Source organism: Ilyonectria robusta, assembly GCF_021365365.1.
Source record: "Ilyonectria robusta strain PMI_751 chromosome Unknown BGZ61scaffold_26, whole genome shotgun sequence".
Taxonomy (NCBI): domain Eukaryota; kingdom Fungi; phylum Ascomycota; class Sordariomycetes; order Hypocreales; family Nectriaceae; genus Ilyonectria; species Ilyonectria robusta.
The window spans coordinates 184,981-208,958 of NW_025764460.1; the positions used below are offsets into that span (position 1 = coordinate 184,981).

General features: G+C 50.8%; 13 protein-coding genes across 13 annotated transcripts; 5 read left to right on the forward strand and 8 right to left on the reverse strand.

Moving 5' to 3' along the window:
- Nucleotides 1-65: 65 nt before the first annotated feature.
- BGZ61DRAFT_509508 (NmrA-like family protein) lies at nt 66-1,128 on the reverse strand (the record flags this gene model as incomplete). Its single annotated transcript, XM_046252011.1, has 2 exons — nt 66-881; nt 1,024-1,128. The coding sequence occupies 2 exons, from the start codon at nt 1,126-1,128 to the stop codon at nt 66-68; spliced, it is 921 nt and encodes a 306-aa protein (XP_046098094.1).
- A 380-nt stretch (nt 1,129-1,508) lies between these two features.
- Nucleotides 1,509-1,829, forward strand: BGZ61DRAFT_364805 (uncharacterized protein; the record flags this gene model as incomplete). Its single annotated transcript, XM_046241552.1, has 1 exon — nt 1,509-1,829. The coding sequence occupies one exon, from the start codon at nt 1,509-1,511 to the stop codon at nt 1,827-1,829; it is 321 nt and encodes a 106-aa protein (XP_046098095.1).
- Nucleotides 1,830-3,386: 1,557 nt separating this feature from the next.
- BGZ61DRAFT_364629 (GABA permease) lies at nt 3,387-5,337 on the reverse strand (the record flags this gene model as incomplete). The annotated part of the gene is made up of 8 exons (XM_046241537.1): nt 3,387-3,540; nt 3,594-4,197; nt 4,267-4,506; nt 4,559-4,637; nt 4,689-4,826; nt 4,884-4,956; nt 5,016-5,143; nt 5,200-5,337. The coding sequence occupies 8 exons, from the start codon at nt 5,335-5,337 to the stop codon at nt 3,387-3,389; spliced, it is 1,554 nt and encodes a 517-aa protein (XP_046098096.1).
- A 1,161-nt stretch (nt 5,338-6,498) lies between these two features.
- On the reverse strand, nt 6,499-7,917 carry BGZ61DRAFT_365029 (MAK1-like monooxygenase; the record flags this gene model as incomplete). The annotated part of the gene is made up of 2 exons (XM_046241575.1): nt 6,499-7,137; nt 7,192-7,917. 2 exons carry the CDS (start codon nt 7,915-7,917, stop codon nt 6,499-6,501), a joined length of 1,365 nt encoding a protein of 454 aa, XP_046098097.1.
- Nucleotides 7,918-8,413: 496 nt separating this feature from the next.
- BGZ61DRAFT_537931 (MFS transporter, MCP family, solute carrier family 16, member 10) lies at nt 8,414-9,761 on the reverse strand (the record flags this gene model as incomplete). Its single annotated transcript, XM_046254592.1, has 2 exons — nt 8,414-8,576; nt 8,632-9,761. The coding sequence occupies 2 exons, from the start codon at nt 9,759-9,761 to the stop codon at nt 8,414-8,416; spliced, it is 1,293 nt and encodes a 430-aa protein (XP_046098098.1).
- Nucleotides 9,762-10,147: 386 nt separating this feature from the next.
- BGZ61DRAFT_537932 (ethanolamine utilization protein) lies at nt 10,148-10,635 on the forward strand (the record flags this gene model as incomplete). Its single annotated transcript, XM_046254593.1, has 3 exons — nt 10,148-10,226; nt 10,293-10,424; nt 10,481-10,635. 3 exons carry the CDS (start codon nt 10,148-10,150, stop codon nt 10,633-10,635), a joined length of 366 nt encoding a protein of 121 aa, XP_046098099.1.
- Nucleotides 10,636-11,020: 385 nt separating this feature from the next.
- BGZ61DRAFT_537933 (uncharacterized protein) lies at nt 11,021-11,443 on the reverse strand (the record flags this gene model as incomplete). The annotated part of the gene is made up of 2 exons (XM_046254594.1): nt 11,021-11,343; nt 11,398-11,443. The coding sequence occupies 2 exons, from the start codon at nt 11,441-11,443 to the stop codon at nt 11,021-11,023; spliced, it is 369 nt and encodes a 122-aa protein (XP_046098100.1).
- Nucleotides 11,444-12,234: 791 nt separating this feature from the next.
- On the forward strand, nt 12,235-13,534 carry BGZ61DRAFT_592543 (uncharacterized protein). The gene is made up of 2 exons (XM_046256737.1): nt 12,235-12,644; nt 12,695-13,534. The coding sequence occupies exons 1-2, from the start codon at nt 12,259-12,261 to the stop codon at nt 13,407-13,409; spliced, it is 1,101 nt and encodes a 366-aa protein (XP_046098101.1). The 5' UTR covers nt 12,235-12,258; the 3' UTR covers nt 13,410-13,534.
- Nucleotides 13,535-13,538: 4 nt separating this feature from the next.
- On the reverse strand, nt 13,539-14,770 carry BGZ61DRAFT_498255 (pectate lyase L; the record flags this gene model as incomplete). The annotated part of the gene is made up of 2 exons (XM_046251259.1): nt 13,539-14,067; nt 14,118-14,770. 2 exons carry the CDS (start codon nt 14,768-14,770, stop codon nt 13,539-13,541), a joined length of 1,182 nt encoding a protein of 393 aa, XP_046098102.1.
- A 2,370-nt stretch (nt 14,771-17,140) lies between these two features.
- BGZ61DRAFT_118106 (uncharacterized protein) lies at nt 17,141-18,371 on the reverse strand. The gene is made up of 3 exons (XM_046237010.1): nt 17,721-18,371; nt 17,390-17,672; nt 17,141-17,327 (listed from the first exon to the last, which is right to left on the reverse strand). The coding sequence occupies exons 1-3, from the start codon at nt 18,139-18,141 to the stop codon at nt 17,201-17,203; spliced, it is 831 nt and encodes a 276-aa protein (XP_046098103.1). The 5' UTR covers nt 18,142-18,371; the 3' UTR covers nt 17,141-17,200.
- Nucleotides 18,372-19,196: 825 nt separating this feature from the next.
- On the forward strand, nt 19,197-20,087 carry BGZ61DRAFT_461122 (uncharacterized protein). Its single transcript, XM_046247095.1, has 2 exons — nt 19,197-19,942; nt 20,037-20,087. The coding sequence occupies exon 1, from the start codon at nt 19,330-19,332 to the stop codon at nt 19,855-19,857; it is 528 nt and encodes a 175-aa protein (XP_046098104.1). The 5' UTR covers nt 19,197-19,329; the 3' UTR covers nt 19,858-19,942; nt 20,037-20,087.
- Nucleotides 20,081-22,294, forward strand: BGZ61DRAFT_498256 (permease; the record flags this gene model as incomplete). The annotated part of the gene is made up of 9 exons (XM_046251260.1): nt 20,081-20,194; nt 20,253-20,342; nt 20,399-20,495; nt 20,551-20,644; nt 20,691-21,048; nt 21,099-21,208; nt 21,260-21,740; nt 21,797-21,921; nt 21,970-22,294. 9 exons carry the CDS (start codon nt 20,081-20,083, stop codon nt 22,292-22,294), a joined length of 1,794 nt encoding a protein of 597 aa, XP_046098105.1.
- Nucleotides 22,295-22,719: 425 nt separating this feature from the next.
- On the reverse strand, nt 22,720-23,892 carry BGZ61DRAFT_483677 (beta-lactamase-like protein; the record flags this gene model as incomplete). Its single annotated transcript, XM_046249515.1, has 3 exons — nt 22,720-23,039; nt 23,090-23,485; nt 23,535-23,892. 3 exons carry the CDS (start codon nt 23,890-23,892, stop codon nt 22,720-22,722), a joined length of 1,074 nt encoding a protein of 357 aa, XP_046098106.1.
- Nucleotides 23,893-23,978: the final 86 nt, after the last annotated feature.

Consider the following 23,978-nt stretch of genomic DNA (forward strand, 5'->3'; position numbering starts at 1 on the left):
ACGTGGAACGATACTAGTGACGGCATCCCGGGATGATTCTGCTCGACTACCAGGCTACTTTCATTTCAGCGTCCCTTCCAAGCCATCTCGAGAATATCTTCAACCTTCATCGGTGGCTTTGTTTTTCCAGCAAAATGGTCAACCAAATTGAGGTGACTTGGAAGCTTATCAAAGTCGTATGCGCCGAGCGCTATCGAAGCCTCCAGGTCTGCCGTCAACTCTGTGATCTGGTCCACTCCTCCCGGAAACTGCTCAGCAACAGAAAGGTTCCCTGGCAGGGTCATGGATTCGTGCTTAAGCAGGGAGGAAACCGACTGGTGTGTGACCTTCAACTTGCGACCCAAGTTTTTCTCGGTCAAAGCGACTATCTCGTTCAGAGTCATCATGCTCGATACTGTCGTCATGACCTGGGGCCACTTGTCCAGCCCCATAGCAAGAGCTACGTATTGGGCGACATCCTTGGTAAACGACATGGCCATCTTGGCATTTCCGTCGCCGGGCACGTATGCAACGCCGTTGGTGGGATCAATGACGACGAACAACTCTCGAAGATGGGTGGTAATATTGGGCATCCCGAAATAGTCCATGAACATGCCGGGATATATGTATGAAAATTCGAGACTGGTCTTTTCCAGCTCTCGTCTCCCCACTGCGTGGTATTTCTTATCTTGGTAAGGGAGAACGTCGTCTCCGAGGTCATAGTCGACATTGAATTCGGACGGGATGAAGCGCTTTACGGAGGAAGCTTGCTCAGCAGCTCGGATGAGTGTGATCTGAGAGTCACTGGCCGCTTGGAAATCCAGAGCAAATGTGCAAATAACGGTATGTATGTTATGCTTTACCAGGAGCTCGGCGACTTCGGTCTCTGATTTGTAATCGCTCTGGATGAGAGGAAGATATGACTTTCCTGTCAACGGTGACGTGCGACTCGCAAATTCCTTTGGCATCTACACGGAATAAGTCACATGTATTGGGAATAGTTTGAGTTGTGTAGCGTTGACAAGGAATGGTTGAGAAACGTACCTTTCGAGACATGATGTACACTTCATATTTGCCAGTCTCATAAAGAGCATCAACAATGAGACGCCCGAGGTCGCCAAGACCACCAGCGACAGCAATGGCAGACATATTTGCGATGCGTATTTGGACAAAACTTGATGTGATGTGAGTTGGTTGTCTAGATGTGGTGGAATCTGAGTGTTGAAATACCTCGAGCGACTAATAAAGCCAGGCCAGATGTCAAGCCATCGGAATTGGTTGGATGGCGGAAGTGCTATCTTCCGATTGAGCCATGTGGATTATCTTTCTATTGGTGCCCACTTTTGCGGATATCCCTGACAGAAAGCATGTGGTATGGAATTACTCTGGACGAGAAGATGATGGGACATAAAGCCGTCAGGGCTTTTACCCCGTGACTGAAGATTTCCGGTATTAACACACATATATCAACGTACACAGTCATTTACACTTCACACACACTAAGCTTTGCATTGCTACTAGTCGCTACAATGTCTTCACTACCCGTTCAACGCGTTACACTTTTCAAAATCCCCTCCACAGAGGACCAAGCTCGGCTCATTGAAATTTACCGCACAATGCCAACTCGAGCTCTTAAAGACGGAAAGCCCTACATCATATCAGCTACGGTTGGACCAACATTTGACGACATCCGAAACCAGGGCTACACACTTGCAGCGCTTTCAGTCTTTGCTTCAGTTGAGGATATGAAGTACTATGACGACGAGTGTGCGGCCCATGGCGAGTTGAAGAACGTTGCCAAGACACTTCACAAGGGGGCCATGATGGTGTATTTTCAGAGTGCCATTTGATTTGGCCTACGGCTATGATGCATAGAGAGGATATTGAGAGGCGGCATGGGGGTTGGATGGCTATCGAAAGACTTTATGCCAGTCCCTGGAAGATATTAAAATGAGGTCAAAGAAATAAATTACTCAGTTTAGAGCCAAATAAATGATTCCCTTGGGAGAATTAGGTGCATATGAAATTCGCAAAGCGAGCGATGTCATATTGCATGTCTCAGCGGCGATATTGAGCTTAATGTCGGTTTCAGGGCAGCGCCAACGTCAGCGGCTTGCAGACTGCAGTAGTTTTGGCATGGATCTAGCGGGAAGGATGCAAAACCTTGGATAAAAAAAGCATCACGGAGGATGAATATTTTTTGGACACAACTTAGGTGTTCTTCGGAGCTGAGGATGGTGTGAGGGCTTCAGAATTGGAACGGAAAAGGCACACCCACAAGCCTTCGAGCTCTAATTACATGGGGAGGGATATTGCGACTCTTTAGAGACATGAATCTACCATGAGTTTGACTTCACTGTTATGGGGGGTTGGAATATCGGGCTTTATTGTGCATACATGCTGCAGGTGCTTCGGACTACGGAGTGAACCTTGTGATCGGAGCCGCAAATGTACAGTAGCGTGACAGGGATGATGGAGCCATGATTCATGACACATTGCTCCTACCGACTGTGAGGACGGATAATGATAAGCAGGCCCTTTGATGTGGTCACTCGGTTGGATAAACTCGTACCAGTTGTTATTCATAGTTCCGGGCGTATGGATGCATGATTGTAAGGCCCGATATTCGGGTTGGTTTATAACTCTACAAGAGCTACTAAATCCCGTCTTCAAATTCTCATAAAAGATATAATTGATCCGCCAATGGAGAGGAGTGACGCTGATACATATCGACGGTATGTCGTGTTGTCTATCAACGTCCACTAATGTGGTGCACGCCGGGAACGGGAGGCAAGATTGCGGGGTGTGCCGCGATAAGCACGTATCACCATCGAATCAGACAATGATCCAACGCCACTTTTAGGAAGAGGTGTGGCAAATTGGAAATCATTCCGAACGTTTCAGGAATGCGAAGTTGGATTGGCTGAGAATGATGCGCCTGTCACGCGCAGTTGGAATACGCTTGAACCTGCCTGATCTAAATATTTATCTTCAACTTCATGTGGTATCCACTCGGGCGAAAGGACTTGATAAATGCAAGATGGCGCTTGTGGCTACAATCCGAGGCTACTGTACGACCATATTGGCATTGTAACCAAGTCGAAGGAGGCTCTCGCGCCGTGAAGGAGAATGTGACGTCTAAGAAGGGGGTGTCAGTGTTCTTTAGCAGTCTACAAGAATTCTTGGAATGAACGTAGTTGATCAAGATTCAATATGATCTCACAACCCGAATACATACATCGACCACTGTGATGGATCAGAATCATTGCGAAATTTGTCTATATAATTTGATTGAATTTTACGTACAACAAAAAAGAATTATATCGACCCTTCAGGCATCACTGCATAGAAAGCGTATCGAGATATGCAAACAAAATCCCACTCTTTACAAATTATTTCAATCCTGCTTATTTACCTGCCTCCAGTCCTTGAGTCCCTGCTACCCGGACGCCCTCAACAGCTACGAAGTCAAGAGGACCAGTGTATCGGGTTCGGCCGTAGCAGAACCAAATTACCACCGCCAAGAGAAACACGGAGCCCACAATGGTTGATGCATAATTCCTATCACAAGAGTCAGTGGCTGGTCCGGCATGCTGCATAAATGATCCACTTACATCAAGGCAGCCGAGACAGGATGGTATACTGGAAAGGACATGAATAAGATCATGAAGCAACCGAAAAAGAAGCCAATGACGTGAACAATCGGTCCAAATCGTCCCAGGTCGAAAGGACCCTTAGCCAGATCCTTCTTCCAGATGGAATAAAAGATGTTGACGCCAATTGGTAGCACGTAGGACAACTGGAATGATACCAAAACGCCGGCCATGATGCCGTAGAACGCAGTGGTATTCCAAATGTAGATCATGAAGATGGCAATGGATGGCACAATCATGACCAAGTTGGCAAGAATCGGGACTTCCCAGCGAGGATGCAGCTTGGCGAATGCGGCGGGCAACATGTTGTCGCGACCCATCGACCAGATGGCTCGGGCCGCCGCACCCCAGAGATCAAAACCCGCAGCCATGGCCACTGAAGAACTGAGGCAGTTTAGGAAGACGGAGACTCCCACGTTGCCTGTGCTGTTGACCATCACTTGAGTAAAGGGACTCATAAGTCCGATAGGCGAGGCAAGAACCGCGTCAACGTCACCGATGCAGAACATGACGGTGATGATGAAGGGAAGAGTCATGATTGATGTGGCTCCAGCTTGAAGGACCACTATTTGGTGGAGTTGCTTGTCAGCGGCCTACTCGAACGTGCCTATAATCGAACAGAGTTGCAACTTACTAGCCCGCGGAACATGGATATTGGCATCGGGGATTTCTTCGCTGTAGTGGGTTGCTGTGTCAAGAGAGAAGTATGCGTACAGAGCGGCAAGGAGAGAGACGCTCCAGGATACAAAATCGCTATCCCAGCCAGTGTTATTCTGGAAGTGTGTAAAAACATACTCGGCGTCGTGCTTGTCCTTAGTGGTGCCAGCCAAGACACCGATGACGAGGAAGTAGCCGACGACATGGATGACAAGGACTAGAAAGATTCATGAATATTGAGAAGGAATTATGCAGATCGGTGAACATACTGGCCGAGTTCATGTGATGCAGGGCGTTTACTGCGAAGATATTGACCAGAATCCATGAGACCATGCACGAAATACAGATCTTTCGATAGTTAAGCAATTGAACTGAAAGCAATAGACAAAATCAACTCACCAGAAAGGCATGCCATGTTTTCGGTTCGTAGGCTTGTGAGACTGCGACATAAGACTGGATTTGAACGGCAACACCCATACCACAAGATATGGCTCCAAGCCATGAGCCACAGAGTCCACACCAAGCCGTAATCCAGCTCTAGACAGTTACATATCAGATCGAGTACATCATTTGTGAGCAGGAAGGTTCGATTACCAGAGCAGGTGCGTATTTTTTAGGGGCGAGATTGGCAACCCAGACATACTGTCCGCCAGCAGAAGGCCACATGCTACAGGTTCGAGAGGTTAGAACAGATGCGATACAGAGACTGTACTCTTGATAAAATACCTGGCGAATTCTGCCAAAGCACAAGCCATGCATGTAATTCCGACCGAGACGAATACCCAGCCCCAGACGAGCCCAACAGGGCCACCTCCTGTCAGGCCCTGGGCGATGGAGGCAGTCCAACCTTCCCACTGTATTTAACAAGTCAGAGTTAAGGATGGATAGAGGCGAGGGTGTCAATGCTTACTGCTCCGGACGTGCAGACAGCAATGCCAAAGGCTGTCCAAAAGTTGAACCGCTTCTTGACATGGGGTGTCTGGTTGTGCTCCACGTTGGACGGAGCCTGGGCCAGACTGATGTCCGACTTCTTGTCGGATGTTGACATGGTGAGATAGGGTCACTGAGTCGCTGCGTTTTGAGTAGGATGCGCTGCGTCTTGGTGATGGGACCCTCGGGGGTGACGTGTGGGTGGCCTATGGTCTTATAGGTTTACGCGGTGTTGGTCAGGACGAACAAGGTGGTTTGGCTACGCCACGCCGCTGTGTTAAATAAGGGTAGACAAGCATAGAAGAGTGCTGGCAGGTCGATCACTCGGCTGGAGCTAGCTTCGGTATCGGCGGGCGTCGTGCAGCTGGTTATCAGAACCTATCTCGGCCCTGGTGTCGGCCGGTGGAGCGGGCTGCAGGGGTCTCGTCGTAACCCAGATACTGAGATAGGCGATTAGCCAGGGCTGAAAGTTGGGGTGACTGGCGATCTCGGATGGTTTCTGCGTCACGGACAACTGATAACACGGCCGGGTGATGCCATCGGAGCCTTGGACTGTCGAAAGAGGAAAAATGGAGGACTTGAGGTAACGACTCGTGGTCTGCATGCACCCTCGGCTGGCAAGACTCATGGACGTTTTCTAACTGATACAAGCATATGGAACTATTCAACTACGCGACCTGTGCTAGCTGGCGTCTGGGTAGCTGATCATGACCAAGACGTCAAAGCTAAGCGTCAGCCAGCGAGCAGCGTTCCAGGCATCTCCCTGTTCAGGCGAGGCTCGCTCAAATGGGCATGATACCCCTCATCTGTAGCCGAAATCCACGACAGGTCACGCATCCACCATCATCGACTAAGGAATTAATCCTCGATCCTTGGGCCAACGCCTTGTCCCAGGGGGCGATATGACATCCTGGTTAGCGGGAGAAGATGGATGCACATGGTCTCGACAAAGTGCGGGGAAGTGGAACCTCACGGGTTTGGTGCAATGCAGATGGAGGAGCGAATCCGTGTGGCGAAGCGGACTCACGGATGCAGTATGGTGTTGAGTATGTCGTAGATGGTAACTCGTCTGTCCGGAGTTTGGAGACTGTTAGTGGGATTCTGAAGGTGAACTATCAAATGATCATGGATAGGGTTGTCATGTTCATCTCATGGGTGTTGGTTGAGCTCATTCTCAGACAAAGCACGATTTCTTAGTCACTTCAATACCCCAGTTGGGAAAAATGTTCGTTATTTACACTAAACGAGTCCCACATGGTCTATCGCTACATAATAAACTTCAAAGCTTCGATGTTATCGGCGGCGGCACATGCTTTCTGGCCTCTGGGCTATAATCTCCGCCCGCCGGAAGCGACAGTTCCTCAATAGTGCCAGGCTTGTAGCTCCTGACATCCGCCGCGAGATGGTCAAAGTGCTTCTCCGACTCGCTGGCAATGTCATACTCAATGACCCAGTCTGGTCGCGGGAGGTTTAGAATCTCCGGGTGCTTGTGCAGGTCTGGGCCATCCCAATCCACCGTGTGATAGCCGTCTCGGACGGTGATGGACGCCATGTGAGTGACATGCGATCGGTTGAACCGGATCCTCTCAAATACGCGCAGCGCCAAGGGAATGTCTCCTTTGGACCGCTTAAGCGCAATGGCAAGTGCCACGCCGTCCTCCATCGCCTGCGATCCTCCCTGCGCGGAAGTAGGCAGATGGCAATGCGCCGCGTCTCCAATCAACGCGATGCGCGCCGAGGGACTCAGCCATGTCTTCAGGGGATCTCTCCAGACGAGCTTGTAGTCGACCAGGTTCTTCTCCGGTGTGGCCTTGACAATCTCCACCAGGCTCTGGTCAAACTCGCCTTCAGCGAGGCAAGCGAGGACATCATCAATCTTGCCCGGGAATGACCAAGACTCGCCAATGTCCTCAGTATCCTATATGCTTGTTAGCAACTTGGTCAGGCATTTTTACGGTATTCAAAATCTTACCTTGTGTGTGAGAACCCAACCTAGGTCCTTTCCTTTGTTCCAAGTGTAGACAATCATGTGGAGATCTTTGGCAACCCATAGCCGAGTGATATCAACATTAGGGTCGCAAAAGTCCTTCAAGAGCGGGTTCTTTTTGTGCTGCTCATTCAAGGTGAAATAGGCCCTGAAGATGGCATATCCACTATTGACCTTGTGGTCGGGAAGCCCAAGAACCTGGGATCGGGCAATAGAACGAGGGCCATCGGCGGCAACAACAACATCGGCGAAGAATTTCTTGCCACTAGCTGTCTCGACACCAGGTTTCTCGTCATCGATATACTGCACGACGCTCTCGCCAAACTCAAACTGGACACCGACTTCCTCGGCGTAGTCGAGAATGACCTTGTGCATCTGTCCACGGTGGCCAGCATATTGCCTCCAGTAGTGATGTGGCTCCAGGATCCAATCCTCCTCCCAAAACAAAGTACCATCTGGCTTGCAGTACTTGAATTTATCGCCCTGGTTGATGCAGATCATCATAAGCTCACGGCCAATACGGCCGTTGGCCCAGCTCTCGATGATCCTGCCGCCATTTGGGAAGAAGTCGATGATATCACCATAGGCCAAGCTTGTAGGATATGTCTCAACAATGGTAGCTTTCATTCCTCGGAGGCGGCATTCAATGGCGGCTGTGAGGCCGCCAAAACCGGCTCCAACGATGAGGACGTGCAGTGGTTCAGTGGCCATGGTGAAAACGAAGATGACCGTGATATTTGAGTTCAAAAAGGTGTACTGCTAGACGAGGTGAGGTTTGATGGGCGAAGTGAAAGCGAGATGATGTATTTGGCCTTTCCGGCGAAGGCTTAGATGCTATGGTAATTAAAAGTAGTGAGACTGACGATTGTCATAAAAGCTTGAAACAGCTAGGCCGAAATCGGGCCTTTCGTCCGTGAGACGATCGTGACAGAGGAGGAGACGGATGAATATCGAAATGCCTCCGCGAGCCTACGAGACGATATCACGATACCACGCTGAAGTGGATACGGAATTCGGAACAGAAAGGCGACTTGTTACATGGGATAATGGCATAAGGCACAATGGCGGCTCCTCCTGCGCTCTCCACACCCTTATCGCGAGCTACAGCTAGCAATTGCCCAATGAACATTTGATCCTCCACACCAAAGGAACAATTCGTGATTGGCTTTGATTTAGCTTCCCTGCCACAAGCTCCCATCCCCTGGACTTAGAACCGCTTTGGACTGACTAGCCCCACGCTTATCACGCGGACTGCCACAAAGCAGCTCAGCGCTATGGTGTAGGCTAAGCCGACAAAGATGATCAATCCGAGGTAGCTGCCATCTGCAGCTTGCAGGATCCGGCCGCCGAGCGGGATGCCAATCAGGGAGCTGTCGTAGTATTCGTCAGTCCACAGGGTCCGAAACAACGAAGGATCAGTCTTACCCAAAGCTGGCAACGCTGTAGACGGCCGTGAATGTCTTGCCGTAGTCCTCTGTCTTGCACAGCTGCCCTATGCATACCGGAACAAGGCTGATGCCGCTGCCACTTCCGAGGCCGAACAGCACAACAAATGCGGTGAGCCCTGCAATTCTGTGCCCAGCTGGAAGCCATATTCCCAGCACAGATACTAGACAGAGGCTCAAAGCCGCGATTTGCGCATTGAACCGGCCCCATTTGTCCCCGAGCCAGCCAGGAAGCCATCTGCCCACCAAGGAGCCGACGTTGAGCAACATGACCATCCGGTACGCCGTACCAGTAGACATTCCGTATGAAAGCGCATACGAAGTGATGTAAGTCATCGGGATGAACAGCCCCAGCTCGACAAAAAACGCCCCAATGGCTAGAATGGTCATTCTCGGCACCATCAGGATCCGGGGGTCTGGCAAGAAACTAGCACCCGATGATTTGGCTGGACGAAGCCGACTGCGCATGAGCAACACACCTACCACGACAAATGGGACCATGATCAGGGCCATGGCTCTCATGGCCCAAGCAAATCCAATCTTCGGCAAAAGAGCTCCAAGGATCAGAGGCGACAAAATGCCACCGACGCTTCCACCTGAAATGGCCATTCCCGTAGCCAGACCGCGACGTCTGAGAAACCAGTGCTGAATAGTTCCGATCGCGGATGTGAACAGCAGACATGTCCCCAAGCTGCCCAGCAAGCCAAAGCAGAGGAAGAAATGCCAGTATTGCTGACAGAAGCCAAGAATGACATACGTCGCCAGTAACAGCACGGCGCCACAGCATGACAGAACTCGCGGCCCTTTGGCGTCGAAGACAGGCCCGAGAGGCAGTCCGGCAAAGAAGCTGAAGAAGTTGTAAAAGCCAAAAATCCAGCCAATGTCGCCGGCGGTTTCGTGCTCAAGTTGGTGTTCCGAGATCCAGTTTTGGTAAACGCCAACGGAATTCATCATGGAAAGAGCCGCGAACAAAGAGCAGAAGCAACCAAACAAGGTCATCCAGGCGGTTTTCCCTCCATCTGGATAGTCATCTTCAACCGGACTGCCATCCGCGCTGGCGGCTTCTCGGATTTCGTCCTCGATGGGCCTGTCGGTTTGGCTGTTGCCCATGGTGTTGTAATTCGCAGACGCCATTCGGTCAGTCCCGATTGTGAAGAAGTATGATTTTGGATTTGGTTACTTCTCTTCGTTTCCGTATATCTCTTTCGGTCGCGATGTCGGAACAGATTCAATTCTGTGCACTGTTTCGCCTTACACCGGCATGGTTCCGAAGAAGCGGGCTGCGGATGCCGATTTTACGCCGATGAAAGCCCCGATTTAACGCGGGATTAATACACGATTGGCCGACACGTTCCATCTCGGTTCCGAGTCAGATTTCGTCACATAAGCGACAAACAACTTATAATAAACCAAGATTCAATCATTCTATGAGCTTTCGATCATCCAAACTTTACATCAATCAATTTATAACTTTACATTCATCACAGATATTCATCATGGTTTTTGAGTGGAAAGACGAGGGCAAGCTTCACCGTGTTCCCAAGCTGGAGCCCGGCCCTCCTAATGTTTACTTTGGTATGTACACTTGATGTTCCACTTAGACATCCAGTCAAGGTTCACTTACTAACGCTTATTACACAGGCGATATGTTCTGTACTCCTGACAAGGACGCCCCCAACCCTTTGACCGGATCTTTCTTTCTCCTCGAAAAGATCGATACTCTGGAGCCTGCCCCCAAGTACGACTACGATGAGAGTGGTGTCGTCCTGAAGGGTAAGTCAACAGCCTTGTTCGTATCACTATTAGATGCTGACAAATGTTCCTTACAGGCGAGCTTCACATTGAGGACGAGGCCGGTAACACTGCCAAGTTGTTGCCTGGTGACACCTTCTTCGTTCACCGTGGTAGCACCATCACTTTCTCTACCCCTCGATACGCTGTTGCTTACAAGGTTGCGGCTCGTCACGGACACTTGAAGCTGTAAGAGCGCAAGGACTTAGATATAATATTATACCACAATAAATAGAATCCCTACGGAACAACATATTTGGTTGTATTTCCTATCAGTGTAGTTTTAATGTGATGACTACTCTATTATGCTCGCGTAAGTCTTTGTGCCGAGCCAACTCTGGTGTTTTGATAATAGGTACATTTCCAACTACTAGTGCGGGTGCGAGCTTCCAAATAGTAATCATGCTATTTTCAAGGATCAATCGCAGGTCAGGAGATGCTTACGTGCAGACTCACAGTTGTGAGTTCCATGGGATAATGGCAGCGCACACTTCGAGTGGCTCTCGTCGGGTGATTGCGTATCCCTGAAGAACGTCCAAAAGCTGTCCTGTAATTTTATAGGCCCAACCAGCAAAGTATCAAAGGGTCTCGAGAGGTTGAATAATATGGAGTCCTTTGGATTCCCCGAGTAGCACTCCAGCGTCCAACGCCTTAATTAAAGCGAGGTCATCTGCATCTCTCTCGATCAAGTCGGCCAGCTTGTATAGAAGTTGACCTCTCTGAGTTGGAGAAGTCGATTTCCATGACCTTTTGAATGTCTTCTGGGCCAATATCACAGCGGAATTGACGCCTTCCTTCTGGGCTGCTGAGTTGGACGGACCGTTAGAAGGGTTCTCAATCTTCATGAGAGATGCTCCTGTTGCTGAGACGAATTCATTTCCGATGAACCGGCCGGTATCCACTATTGCATTTATATTAGCCCTTGGAGAGCCTCGAGATCTTTTCATGTGCCTACCGTAAACCGGCTTTCCCTCTTCTCCCTTCAACTGAACTTGAGGCATATTGACGAAAAGTGGCGATGCGACTATTCACAGGGGCAGGAAAGCGGCTGGAGACTTCTTTATTGCCCGAATAAAAACCTGCTAGTCACGCTCAGCGGGTTTTTCCTGGGTGGCACACGTACTTTACTGTAGCTGGATGCCTCTGAGAATACTTTTCTACATTTCGGTCATATTTTCCACTGACTGTTGCTCCAATTTAGACCGGCCGGACTCGTGCTTGTTTCCTCCACTGAGGGAAGCTGAGTTAGGCAGCTAAAAGAACAATCGAGCGCATCGTGGCTAGCCTATATACTTATTACCTTCATGGGCAATATGTGACAAAGTCCTTGATCTTGTTTCGTCACATTTTAATTGTTAGGGAGTCTTGCATTTTAGAAACATTGAGGGCAACTACGGTTAAAGATGAGTATGATACAGAGAGCAGTGCGACTATTTCATGTTAGGCGTTTATAGATAAATGAGCGTTTTATAGGTTAACTCAATGAATCGCCGTTCTACTTCCCCGAAATTGACTAAGCGATGCCTCAGCCAAATGCCAGATTAGCATACGATAAGACCCCCAAGCACGGAGTCTGTAGCCTGATAACAAATCGCAAACGACCCTATCAAGTCTGCCAGAATTAGCGAGCCTTTTAGCTCCCCGGAAATTGTTAGCTGAGTTAGTCTAATTACAAGCATAATCAAATCCTTCTCGCTGAAGCGAAATACAAGTTGCTGACTAAGTCGTGCTGACTGTCAAAAAAAAACCCCATGAAGTGCTGAGCTTGACAGGTGTCTATCTTACGATTGCACATTTCACCATCATCACTCCAGCAATGTCTTGCCCCGAACGACACATAGAGAGCCAAGAGAGCCGGCTGCAACGCGCTCTCTTGGCTCTGCCTATCCTCGCCCTGTCAGGTGTCATGGGCAAGGCATTTGCGATGGGAGAACCAATTGCCCCCGTCCTCAACCGCATCCTTGAGACTTCTGTGTTTGACTTGAACGGCATGAGCGTACCTGTTATTAAAAAATTTTACGGCATCGGATTGTTGGATGAAATATTTGGTCATATAACCGTTGCCTTTGCACAGTTGCAGTTTTTCACTGATCAACGGGCATACTGGCAATCGCTCGTCTTCATGACCGACTACGCTGGCATTTATGCTATTCTCTTCTTCGAGTCTTGCAGACCATCTAATCGAAAGACTATATTTCAGTTGTAAGTTTTCTGACATTGAGGCTGGTTGGCGGCTCTAACCTCAGTCGCAGCCCGTTTCTACTCACCTTCCTGGCGCAGCTGATTCCCGTTGGATTCATGTCCCCGCTCTACTTTTACCTTTTCTACGTCTTCACACCCACTGAAAAGCTCACCGGACCAAGTTTTCTTCTGACAAATTGGTCTTCATGCGCTTCCGTTCTCCCAACCGTCTTGCTGGCTTATCACGTACCGCATCTGCCCTCTTTTTTCCACGAAAGTCTAGAATCTAGACACTGGTGGAACTGGGTATGGCAACTGTACCCTGTATGGGGTTCACTTGGCATGTTTGTGTTTTCAAAGATTCTGTCACTTGGATCCGGTGCATCCACGGAGGCCGCAGGGCAGAAACTCCAACTCAAGACCCTCAGGATAACTGTCGGTGTTCTCGCTGCGATCAACATTAGCATCTACTGGTACACATTGTACAACTCAAATTTTTCGATGGCGGAAATGTTTATCCCGAAATACTTTTCTGACAAACCACAAGACGCGGACGTTGCACTTCGCACGATTATTCAGTACGACCACATAATGACTTTCTCTGCCGCGCTTTTGTGGCTGGGATACCACTTCAGGGACCTTGAAGTTGCTGGAATTTGCAAAATCCATCATAGCAGCTCTATTTGCATCGCAGCTATAATCAGTGGCATGTTTAGCCCCGGGACGTTTATTCTCCTAGGCTGGCTCGCGAGAGAGGAACTCCTGGCCTCGAGGAGAGACGACTAGTAGAAGCATGGCTCTACTGGAACCATTACAGGAGAGGCGGATATTAAAAATGGGAGAAGTAAAACGTATAGACATTGAATGGATATGGATCTAGTTAATTCTCTTACGAGAATGTCAAAGTAAATATTACTACCACGATGTAGTGGCTCCGTCCGAGCCGGACACGGGAAGGAGAAAATTGCTTGCAGTAATCTTGCCATCCGACGCGCGGGCCCCTGTGACCAAGGAAGTGTCGACACTCTTGAACTTGGAGTTGGTCCAGGTGGTGCCGTCCTGCCAAGAGTTGCTTGACGCAGTCTGGGATCCCGTCAGGGTAATCTGAGAGGCAGAACTGGTTGTGCCAAGGTTGCTTGCAGCAATGTTATCTGTGAGGGTAGAGGTGCTGGAGGCCAGCTTAAATCCGACATCTCCGTTGTTCCAGGCCGTGTTGTGAGTCAGGGAGAACTTGCCCGTCTGGCTGTTATCCGTGAATCCCTTGGCGGCGTTGTTGAAGGCGAAGCAGTTGGTGATGACGTGGTCGGCAGCTCCAATATCACCGGCATTGCCGCCACCAAGCTTGAAGCCATTGCCGTCACCCTGGAAATCGGAGAAACCCCAGCGGTTAACACCGTTGCCCCACGCAAGGGTATCCTTGATCGTGATAGCAGACTTGAACTCCCTAGACGCTTGTTAGATGACAATCACACATTTGAATGGGCCACTACATACCAAAGGTCGAGACCATCGTCCACATTCTCATACAAACGAGCTCCAATGAGCATGTTGCCCTCGCCCGAACCCTCCTTGCAGGCGAAGCCATCAGCGCTTTCGCCGTTCTTTCGCGGGTCGCGGTTCCTGTATGAGTCGAGATAAACGACCTGGTTGTTGGCACTGGCACCCTCGATCTGGAAGCCAGTCTCGTAGTTGTCATGGGTGACAATGCGCTCGAAGTAGTTGTTGGAAGAGGCTCGGTTGTAGACTCCATAAGGCCCATTGATGAGGGTCAAGCCATAGAACTTCCAATAGTTGGCGCCTTCGATGTGGAGAATACCACGATCGGCATTAGCCAGCGAGGCTCCAACAGCGGCCGGAGTTCCCGTCAAGGCTTCGCCGTCAATGATGACGACCTCACTCCCGTATGCCCTCATCGTGTAGGGCTTGGAAGATGTGCCACTCTTCTTGATCTGGATGTTGGTGGTGGGCTTGAAGGTTCCTGCTCGGAGGTAGATGGTGTCACCAGCGACGGCAAGGTTCACCGCCGATTGGATGGACAAGAGCGGAGAAGTGATGGAAGCATCTCCGCTGTTCGATCCCGAAGGCGAAACATAGATGTTTGCCGCCCAGGCCAAGTTGGGGAGGAAGAAGAGCGTGAATGACTTCATCTTGATGAGTGAGAGGATGAGAAGGCTGAGTACTGCACTGCCATCACTCAGAAGTTGAGGATTTCCCGGTCTTTTATTGAATACACTGGCATCATCCCTTACTCTTATGAGGACTATCTGCCCCCTTTCTGTTTCCATGGTCAACACCGAGCCAAAAGATGCTTATTTAGGGGTGGTGACATGGTTGGTGGACAATACCACGGCCGTATTGAGGGTCTCCGGCGCCTCCGCTTTTTACCGTGGATCTTCAACGAATTCCGCCTATGACCAGCCGATTACAGGGGTTGTATCCTGGTCGACCGGGATGTTCGAAACAGAGGTGACACTACTTTGACCTTGTCATCCACATTTGGAAACGGAGGAGTAGTTTATTCCGAACCTTTAAATGGGCTATGGAAAAATAAGCCACGAACGACCGAACTGGCCATGCGTGTTTAGGCACCCAGCTAAGTGGTAAGCCGGAGGCCGATTACGTTCCCGTTAAAGTCGCCGCTAATACGCACTGGCGGAACAATGGGGGCCAACCTTACTAGTATTCTCGTCTTGAAAAGGACAAGGCGTAAGATTTCCAAGTCAGTTGACGCCGGCTGTCACGGAGAACGGGCCTCATAGAAGAGCCCATGCGCTTGCGCAATACTTCCCACCACTACGAGTCGAGTGTATTGATCCACTGCTTCGTATGCAATGTTTCTGGCTGGCTAGCAATGACACCAGGGTTCTAATTGCTGCCGATAGACTCAACCATGCATCGGCCCATATAGGCCCAGCTTAGACAGTCCCTAGACCCTCGTTTTCCAACTTTGATCGGCAGACCTCATCTAATAGAAACGGTGACATGCCCTTCTTCAAGGCCACATTTTCAGTTATAAACGTTCATGTCATCTTGCAGCCCGGCTCCCTCCACCTTGAAGATCATGCATAGGGCGGTGTACAAGCTCGTAGCAGTGAGGAACCCTTTCTACTAGAGTCAGCGCAGGTATTCGCGGGCTCGGGAGATATCCTACCGAACAAATAATTCCGAGATAGTATTTGTAAATTCCACCTGACACAACCACACTGGGATTGGCTGCAGCAATCATCCCGGGCATGGCTAGTGCAAACCCAACCACCCATGCGATTATGGCGCTCGAATTGAAGCCGTGAGCATACCAGTAGGAGCCGTCCGGGGAGCCGGTATACAGCTGGCTTACCTGGATCCGCTGCTTCCGGATTATAAACTAATCTGCAATCATTATTCCCGTAAGGGGGCCCATAAAAACGGACGTAGTGTTATAGAGTGACCAGTGTTGCACAGCCCACGACAGCAGAGCGCAAATAATGCCACCGCGCCGGATATTAATCCAGTTCGGAAAGAGACCAGTTAGGTCCAATCCTGCCGCGAATCTATTGCATGGTTTGCCAGCGAAGCATATTGAGAATATTGGATCACTTACCCGAGAGTGTTTTCCGCCAACTGGCCGATGACGAAGCCCGGACTGTAGAAGAAGGCAGCCGCTCCGGCCTTTGCGGAGTAATCATTCATTGATGGTGGATTTTAAGCGGGTTCCAGTATGCTTCGCCGCCGTAAACGGCCATTCTCCCCCACTCCAGCCATTTGCAACAACCAAAGCAGATATCAGCACCCTGGCCAAGTACGAGCATAACGCTGACTGTTTCAGGAACCGCAAGCCCCGATAACAGAAGAGATGACCCTCCTGCCCAAGCGGTAATGCACAGACTGGTTATCAAGGCGGTCAGTGGCTGCGATTGCACAAGACTTACATGTATTCACTTTGCAATTGATCCGAACCCCAGGAAGGTCGTCAGCCCCCAGGTTCGACGACTAGGTGGAAGGGGGCAATCAGTTTATCAGCCAAGCCGAGATAGCAATGCCCGTTGCACATATGACGGGGATCGGCAAGACGTCTCATCACCCAAGATGCATGCGGCACAGACGGGTTATCATTCACCTATTGATAGCCCTAGGTAAAATGCCCTTCAGCAACGCCGATAACATCTGTTGGGCGAAATTGTCACACCCTTGAAGGAATCATCGCACGGTGGAAAACAGATTTTTAAATTGGGTTGCCCCATGACCAGCCGTTATATACGATTCGCTGGTAACTATCTTTGTGAGAATTGTAACCCCTCCAAGACCCTGAGAGAATATTGCCTTGCGCCTGATATAGTACAAAAGGAATTCAAGAACATGGCTAGTCTTTTGCGGCGACATCCTTTATTGGATGAATGGCCTGACTCCATGTTTAAAGAACGGATAGTGGCTGTTTTGTCTTCCCCAATTCCACATGTTCGGGCAATTGGGAGTATTTAAAGTGTCTTCCATCTCCATTGATCGAAGGAGACGGTTCGGGTCGCCTGATAGGTCGAGGTCGAGCCGAATAGGTTCTCAGGAACCTTTCCAGTTTCAAGACGTATCTTTACTGATGGAGCTCAAGTCCACGTATCCGGTGGCCTCCAGTGATCCCACTTCCTCGGAGTGAAGGAAGTCCGCCAAGACGGAGCTCGCCTCAAGGACTTTGGCTCGGACGATTTTATTGAGAATATACTGCTCGGTGATCTGAAGATGGTTAGTCCACGAGTCTGTACAAGCCTGCAGCGGCAGTATCTGGAATCACATACAGGGCTCCGGCGGATCTCGGACGGGGATGACTTTCGTCGATTCGATTTGCGGTGATGGTGACCTCCGAACCCATTTTCATGCCTGGGTGCGCCGCCCGGGTAGCAGCTGTGACTTCGGTGCTCTTCGTTATGAACGAATTCGAAGTGAGACTCTGAGCGTATTGGCAGAATTTGAACTCCACACAGTCGACCGCAGGGTGGGATGCTTCGAAATGCCAAGTAAAGGTCGGCGAGGGGGGCACTAAGTGGTCCGGCCACCTCGATGAGTTGGGCAATGCATATCCTACGGATCGTTAGTGACGTCAAAGGTGTTGGGCTCGGCGCAGCATACCTCTCTCCCATACACCTAGCGATGCTTGGGAAGACTCTGCCGGGTGGTCTAGAGGAAACGGGCCTTCGGAAGTAGAGACGGGAGTGCAGGACAGCTCGGGTGTCGTTTCTTCGGAGCCAACAGAGACTGCCGAGTGGGAATCGGTCTCCCTGTCGCTACTCATGACCGAAGGTGCTTTCGTGGTGTAGGATCTGGGGCCGCGCGAAAGTACGTGGGTGCTTTCTGGACTATGGGCTATACTCCCGGTGTCTGAGAAGTCGGGCCTGGATGATCGGGAATCGAACGACGTATTGCGGCCTGAGAAAACGGAATCTCCATCGGCTCGGGGCTTTTTCCTGTTCTGATGTCGTTGAACAGCCTTTTTTTCGCGATGCTCCTTTCTGGACTCCCGCTGGGGATCTGTCCAGCTAACTTCCCACATGCTGAGTGGGCGCGCGCTCGAGGGCGGCTTGGGATGGAATCGAGGGTCTCGAAGAGTCGTTGATTGCCGGATTGAGCACTGAAGTGTGACAAAGAGTGCCTAGTTGGCGTAGGATAGCTTGCAGGAGAGGGCGAGGCTGGAATGGAAGAAAGTATCAAGGATCAGGGCAGCGAGCGTGAGATACGGATGGCCTCCGACTTGGCGGATAATAAACCTTCAAGCGCAAAGGCAGTAGCAGTGCCTAATAATCGCAGCCTGGAGAAGACGGAGCTCCTCGGCAGTCTGGTTGGGTGGGCATGATACGGAGTAGCTCAAGGCTATCACCACCACGGGACTAGACTTGTCCCCTTCTCCCCTGAGCCAACGCCACGCTGAGGTCTAAGATTTGTGGCTTCCCCCACTTGTCGGGCCTCCCTAGTATCCCGAGGGCCTCGATTGGCGGGGTGCCTCGTGTCTCAGACTATTGATCTGATGCTGGGTTTGCCCTTGTCACGTTGTGGCCGGCGCACACGGCAGAGAGCGCCCTTGAAGAAGTCAGCCATGCGATCCCGGCCCCCGTGGACACACTCGCGTCGAGTTTCTGCACGCCCTGGACGCCACGACTGACGAGGTTAAGCTGGATTGAGTCGCGGCTTGGCAACGTGGCCTTGACGCTGCGACGCCGAGGGTTGCAGTGCATTCTTGCCAGCAGCTTCAGACTCGTGGCAGGGCAGACGATGAATGATCCGGGGCATAAATGCCGCTGCATCACGGCTTCAGCTGTCGACCAGCCCGCGCCCCAGTACCGCGGAGACGGATTTGCCAGGGATCCTCAAGGGTAGATCGCAAGGATCGAGCTGAACCCCGGGATGGTTCTCGGGATCGGACGGCCGGCAAACTCGACAATCATTAGCGCAGGTCGCTAGCGATGGCTCGGCAAGCTTGAAGTGGCCGTGACAGGTCGAAGTCTAGACCGTTCGCGGAGACGGATCATACGATCTAACGACGCCAAACAGTTGCTTTTTGCTGGCTGCTGCGCATTGAACCTCGCCGAGGGAGGGAGAGAGGGAGATGGACGAGCAGTCAAGGAGTTTCCCGTTGCGAGACAGCCATCACTGTCATGAGTCTCACACGGCCAACAAAATAAATTGCTTTATTTCCACTGGTTGTGGGAGCACACGGACTGCCCGCTGCGGCGTAGACCACGGGATGCCAGCCATAACTGAAGCATCCGAGACAAGTGCCACGCAAACGCCGAAACACATCAAGGGCCTCGTGCTGGCGATGGCGTCAATCTATTGCCAAAAGTACATCGCATGGGCCCCGAGTCTCGCCTATGACGCGCACGCGTGTCGACGTGGAGCAGCCCTCCGCTCAGCTCACCGCAGGCCTGTGGCTTCTTCCCATCCATCACCCACCCGCAAGCGAGGAATCGTCACACTTTGCTCAATGGCGGCGCGTGGCGTAGTTCGAGATCCCCCCCAAGTGGCTGGCGGCGTCTCGCTCCAAGCGAAACCATGGCTGGCTGGGGGTCGTCAAGTCCGAAATCATCACACCTCCCGGAAACAAAATCTTCAGTCACGATCTGCTCTACCTCGTCCGATTTGCTCGCGGGCCGCATGTCATCTTATCTCATCTCCACTCGCCTACATGTTCCTGCATGAGGCCCCCCATCCTGGGCCGCAGCCATGTGCCGGAATGTTTGTTATTGCTTGCAGGCCTGTCCCTCCCGGCTAGCCCATGCAAACTGACAAGGTTTTCCCTCATATTGGATAAACACCCTGGCCGTTTTCTTGGTTATATCTGCCGACAGTTCATCTTGGTATGTCATCTGAGTCGCCTTGGCAGCCGTTCCCGCAGAGTCTTCATCTGAAACACACGCCACATCCATCGGCAGAATACTGACAGATCTTGAGCCTCACAACGTTGCAGAATTTACTCTGGAGTCTGACATGCCAACATGAGCGGCGTCAAATCCAAACTGCACGGGATGCGGATGGCGATCCATAATCTCGATAGAAAGATATCCTCCTCGCGCTTCGGTCGCGTCTTCAAACTCGAGGGAAGCGGTCATGTAAATTATTCCTTCCTTCGTTCCTATCTGTCGCTGCCCTCTACTGACAATGATTTAGCCCAAAGAGATTCCCGGCTCTTCACTCCTGGCAGAGATCCGCGCAGGTGCTACGACGTTTGCGACTATGGCATACATTATTGCCGTCAATGTAATGACCCTCACACTTCTAGTAACGTCAACCTTCACTGACACAATATACCACAGGCCGCCGTTATCTCCCAATCTGGAGGTCCTTGCCCTTGTGATCTGGAGGACCGGACTCAGTGCGACTCCATCAGCAGCTATGCGGTCTGCAAAGAAGGTAAGCAAGCACCGATGCGTGTTTACTTCAAGCCCGGCAACTGAATTCGCAACAGGTGTGAGACGCGACCTCATTACCGCAACGGCTGCCATTTCCGGCCTCGCCAGCTTCCTCTTCGGACTTTTCACCAACCTCCCCGTCGCTCTAGCGTAAGTCTCACGGGATGAAAAAGACTGCAGTGCTAACAGATTACAGTCCTGGTATGGGGCTCAACGCTTACTTTGCGTTCCAAGTCGTGGGCTACAACGGCTCGGGCCGCATTCCGTATGGGGTTGCCTTGACCGCCGTCTTTGTGGAGGGTCTCATCTTTATCTTCCTTGCTCTCACCGGAATGCGCCAGTGGCTAGTGAAGCTGATTCCTGCCACGATCAAGACTGCCACTGGAGCCGGTATCGGTCTTTTCCTCACCGAGATCGGTCTGTCCTACTCTGCTGGTCTTGGTGCCATCACTGGAGGCTGGAAGGCAACGCCGTTGACTATTGCCGGATGCCCCGAGGAGATGATCGACCCAGACTCCCAGATGTGTGACGGCGGATTGATGACAAGCCCAAAGGTTAGGCCCACACAGCTCGGAACATGCTACAGGCGCTGACATAGACATAGATGTGGACTGGAATTTTCGCTGGAGGTATCCTGACAGCGTACTTGATGGCTTTTCGAATCAAATATGCCTTCATCATAGGCATCGCTGTCGTTTCTATCATCTCTTGGCCGTGAGACTTCCCCCCTCCTAAACTAATATCATTGTTGCTAACGTATGATAGTCGGAACACGTCCATCACATATTTTCCGAACACAGACGAAGGAAACGAACGCTTCGAATTCTTCAAGCATGTCGTGTCCGTCCACCCCATCAAGTACACTCTGAACGCTCTGGACTGGAAAGTCACTGAACACACTTCGCAATTTGTGCTTGCTCTCTTCACATTCCTCTATGTCGACATTATCGATGCCACTGCGACGCTCTATTCCATGGTTCGTTTCTGCGGCGTGGTCAATCCCAAGGATGGTGGCTTCCCCCGGTCAACCGTTGCATACTGCTGCGACGCAGGGTGTATATCCATCAGTTCTCTCCTGGGCTGCTCTCCTGTTACGGCGTTTGTCGAAAGCGGCGCCGGTATTGCAGAAGGGGGCCGCACGGGTCTTACGGCCATGGTTACTGGCACCTGTTTCCTTATGTCTATTTTTTTCGCTCCCATCTTTGCCTCCATTCCACCGTGGGCAACCGGGTCGACCCTGATTCTGGTAAGTCTACGAATCGTTATTGGATGCAATCCGGCACTGACTTGTGTGACTCAAAGGTCGGTTGTATGATGATTCGGCAGATAACGCAAATTAACTGGCGATATATCGGCGATGCTCTTCCGTCGTTTACTGTCATAGCATTTATCCCATTTTCATACAGTGTGGCCTATGGACTCATCGCGTAAGTCATTATTAAACTACATTGGAACCTCATGCTGACTTGATATAGCGGTTTGTTTCTGTACACTGTCATCAACGGTTTGGTTGCCTTGACTGTCTGGGCTTCTGGTGGCAGATGGGAGCCACAGGAGTACGACATGAAGGAGTACTGGACCTGGAGAGGGTTCGGAAGACCTCCCTGGTATGTCCGCGCTATCCGTGCTCGAGGTCGCGGCGACCACGAGAATGAGTCGAGCACACAATCGCTTCACACCAACGAAGATTACGACCGGTCTTTCACTTCGACAGTTCCAATGAGTCCCATAGACTATAAGGACGGCAGTAGAGATGTCACGGTGCCAGTTCCAGCTGTCACTCCACGTTCTATTCACTAGACAGTCCGTAGAACCGTACATAGTGTACATATATATACATGTTACTTATCCCGTAGTACGAAGTGTGAAGGGGCTAAGATCAGCGTTTTTATTTGCGTCTCCCTAGAGTCAGATGCAGGTTACTTACACCCCCTGGATTGCGCCTGAGTATTAGAAGAAACAATGCCTGATTAACCAGTTGCATAGAAAGGTTCGCCCGAAATCAGGAGCTCGTTACCAAGCATCAGAATGTGGTCGGAGACGGAAGTCCTATTCCGACACGAACGAAAGAATGTCTAAGGACCAATCATTAAACAGCTCATGAGTCCTATACCGGTGTGGATATTTAAGAATTAGCTTCAGGAACTTTGCATATCAGGTATTTCAATCCAGGGCATGAACGGTACCGGATAGATTGTCATTTTCCTACTTCTTGGTCCTAGAGTTTACAAGCAGCGTTGTCGTAGCGCTTCAACTGCGGATGCACTCTCCCTAAGTCTGGAAAATTGCACTTTTGGTCCCATGAATGAAACCTGGCTTCCTTCGTCTCCGTAAATCTCCAGTTGATCGCCTCCAGGCGTGCCTCCTTCCCGGGGCTCCGTCAACCCGTATTTATCTACGCCGGCGTCTCTCGGCTCCACGTCTCCCTGAGTAATGCGGTATAGGAAGGAGTCGGCGTCTGAGAGCAATTGTGCGGCATCTCCTTCCTTTGTAAGATGGCCGCACGCCAGCGTCACACGGCGTGAAACGGCGTCTGTGGAAGTTGCTTTGCAATGTTAGTTATCCATCTCACGATCTGTTGGGGGTAACTATTACTCGTCTCCTTATTCCATCCTTCAACTAGGCTCCTGAGCTTTCCCAGGGTCTCGCTGTATAAGATAAGGTCACCCTCTGGCGGGAATAATATGGGGTACCACTCGTAGATTGTATCGCCTGCAAACAGGACTCTTTCTTGCGGGTCCCATAAAGCGAGTTCGTCTGGGGTATGGCCAGGTGTCTGATAAATGACCAGGCCGAGGTCTTCGCCTGCACTGTCAACTACGTGCTGACCATCACTGGCCCAGTGTGTCACCTTGTACTCCGGTGTCTGCATGCCAACATAGCGGCAGAGAGATGTCGTCGGTAAACGATCCGGTCCCTCAATGAAGTCTCTATCCCTTCCGCTTGCCCAAACAGCTGTTCTGTCTTCCACGGCAAATAGGGGGACTCCCCCTTCATCGCTGTGAGTAAGCTGTGATGCACAAAGGTAAAATAGACTTACCGATATGGTCGAAGTGGCAATGGGTGCATATGACTGTGTAGCTCTTCACTCCCCCAGGGTTCAGGGGCTTGTTATCGTTGACAGCTAGCGAGCACGTCTCTAGAAATACTTTGAGAGACGTGAGCTGGGCATCTGGGTTTCTGGTAATGCCCCCGGAGCCTGTATCGACGATTACAAGAGTAGATGGATACTTCTTAACATAGATGAAAGGATTCTCGTCCCATTTGTCCTCTTCGATTACCAAGAATGTGGTCGAGTTCAGCTTGGAGATGGAGAAGCAGGTACCAGGTTCCGCAGGAGGATTCTTTCGTGCAGCCGCACCGGCGCTGACACTGGAAGGGCGATGGACGAGGCACATGATGTACGTGGAGAAGCGGTATCGAAGATTATCCAAACCAATGCCCCTTTACTCGTATGAATATTGCTGATTTTAGTCGAGTATCA

Coding starts and splice junctions, on each gene's coding strand:
- BGZ61DRAFT_592543 (XM_046256737.1), top strand. CDS start 12,259: ATGTCTTGCCCCGAACGACACATAGAGAGCCAAGAGAGCCGGCTGCAA. Junction 12,645..12,694: donor CGAAAGACTATATTTCAGTT/GTAAGTTTTCTG, acceptor CCTCAGTCGCAG/CCCGTTTCTACTCACCTTCC.
- BGZ61DRAFT_118106 (XM_046237010.1), bottom strand. CDS start 18,141: ATGTGGGAAGTTAGCTGGACAGATCCCCAGCGGGAGTCCAGAAAGGAG. Junction 17,673..17,720: donor GCTAGGTGTATGGGAGAGAG/GTATGCTGCGCC, acceptor AACGATCCGTAG/GATATGCATTGCCCAACTCA. Junction 17,328..17,389: donor CCGAGATCCGCCGGAGCCCT/GTATGTGATTCC, acceptor AACCATCTTCAG/ATCACCGAGCAGTATATTCT.
- BGZ61DRAFT_461122 (XM_046247095.1), top strand. CDS start 19,330: ATGCCAGCCATAACTGAAGCATCCGAGACAAGTGCCACGCAAACGCCG.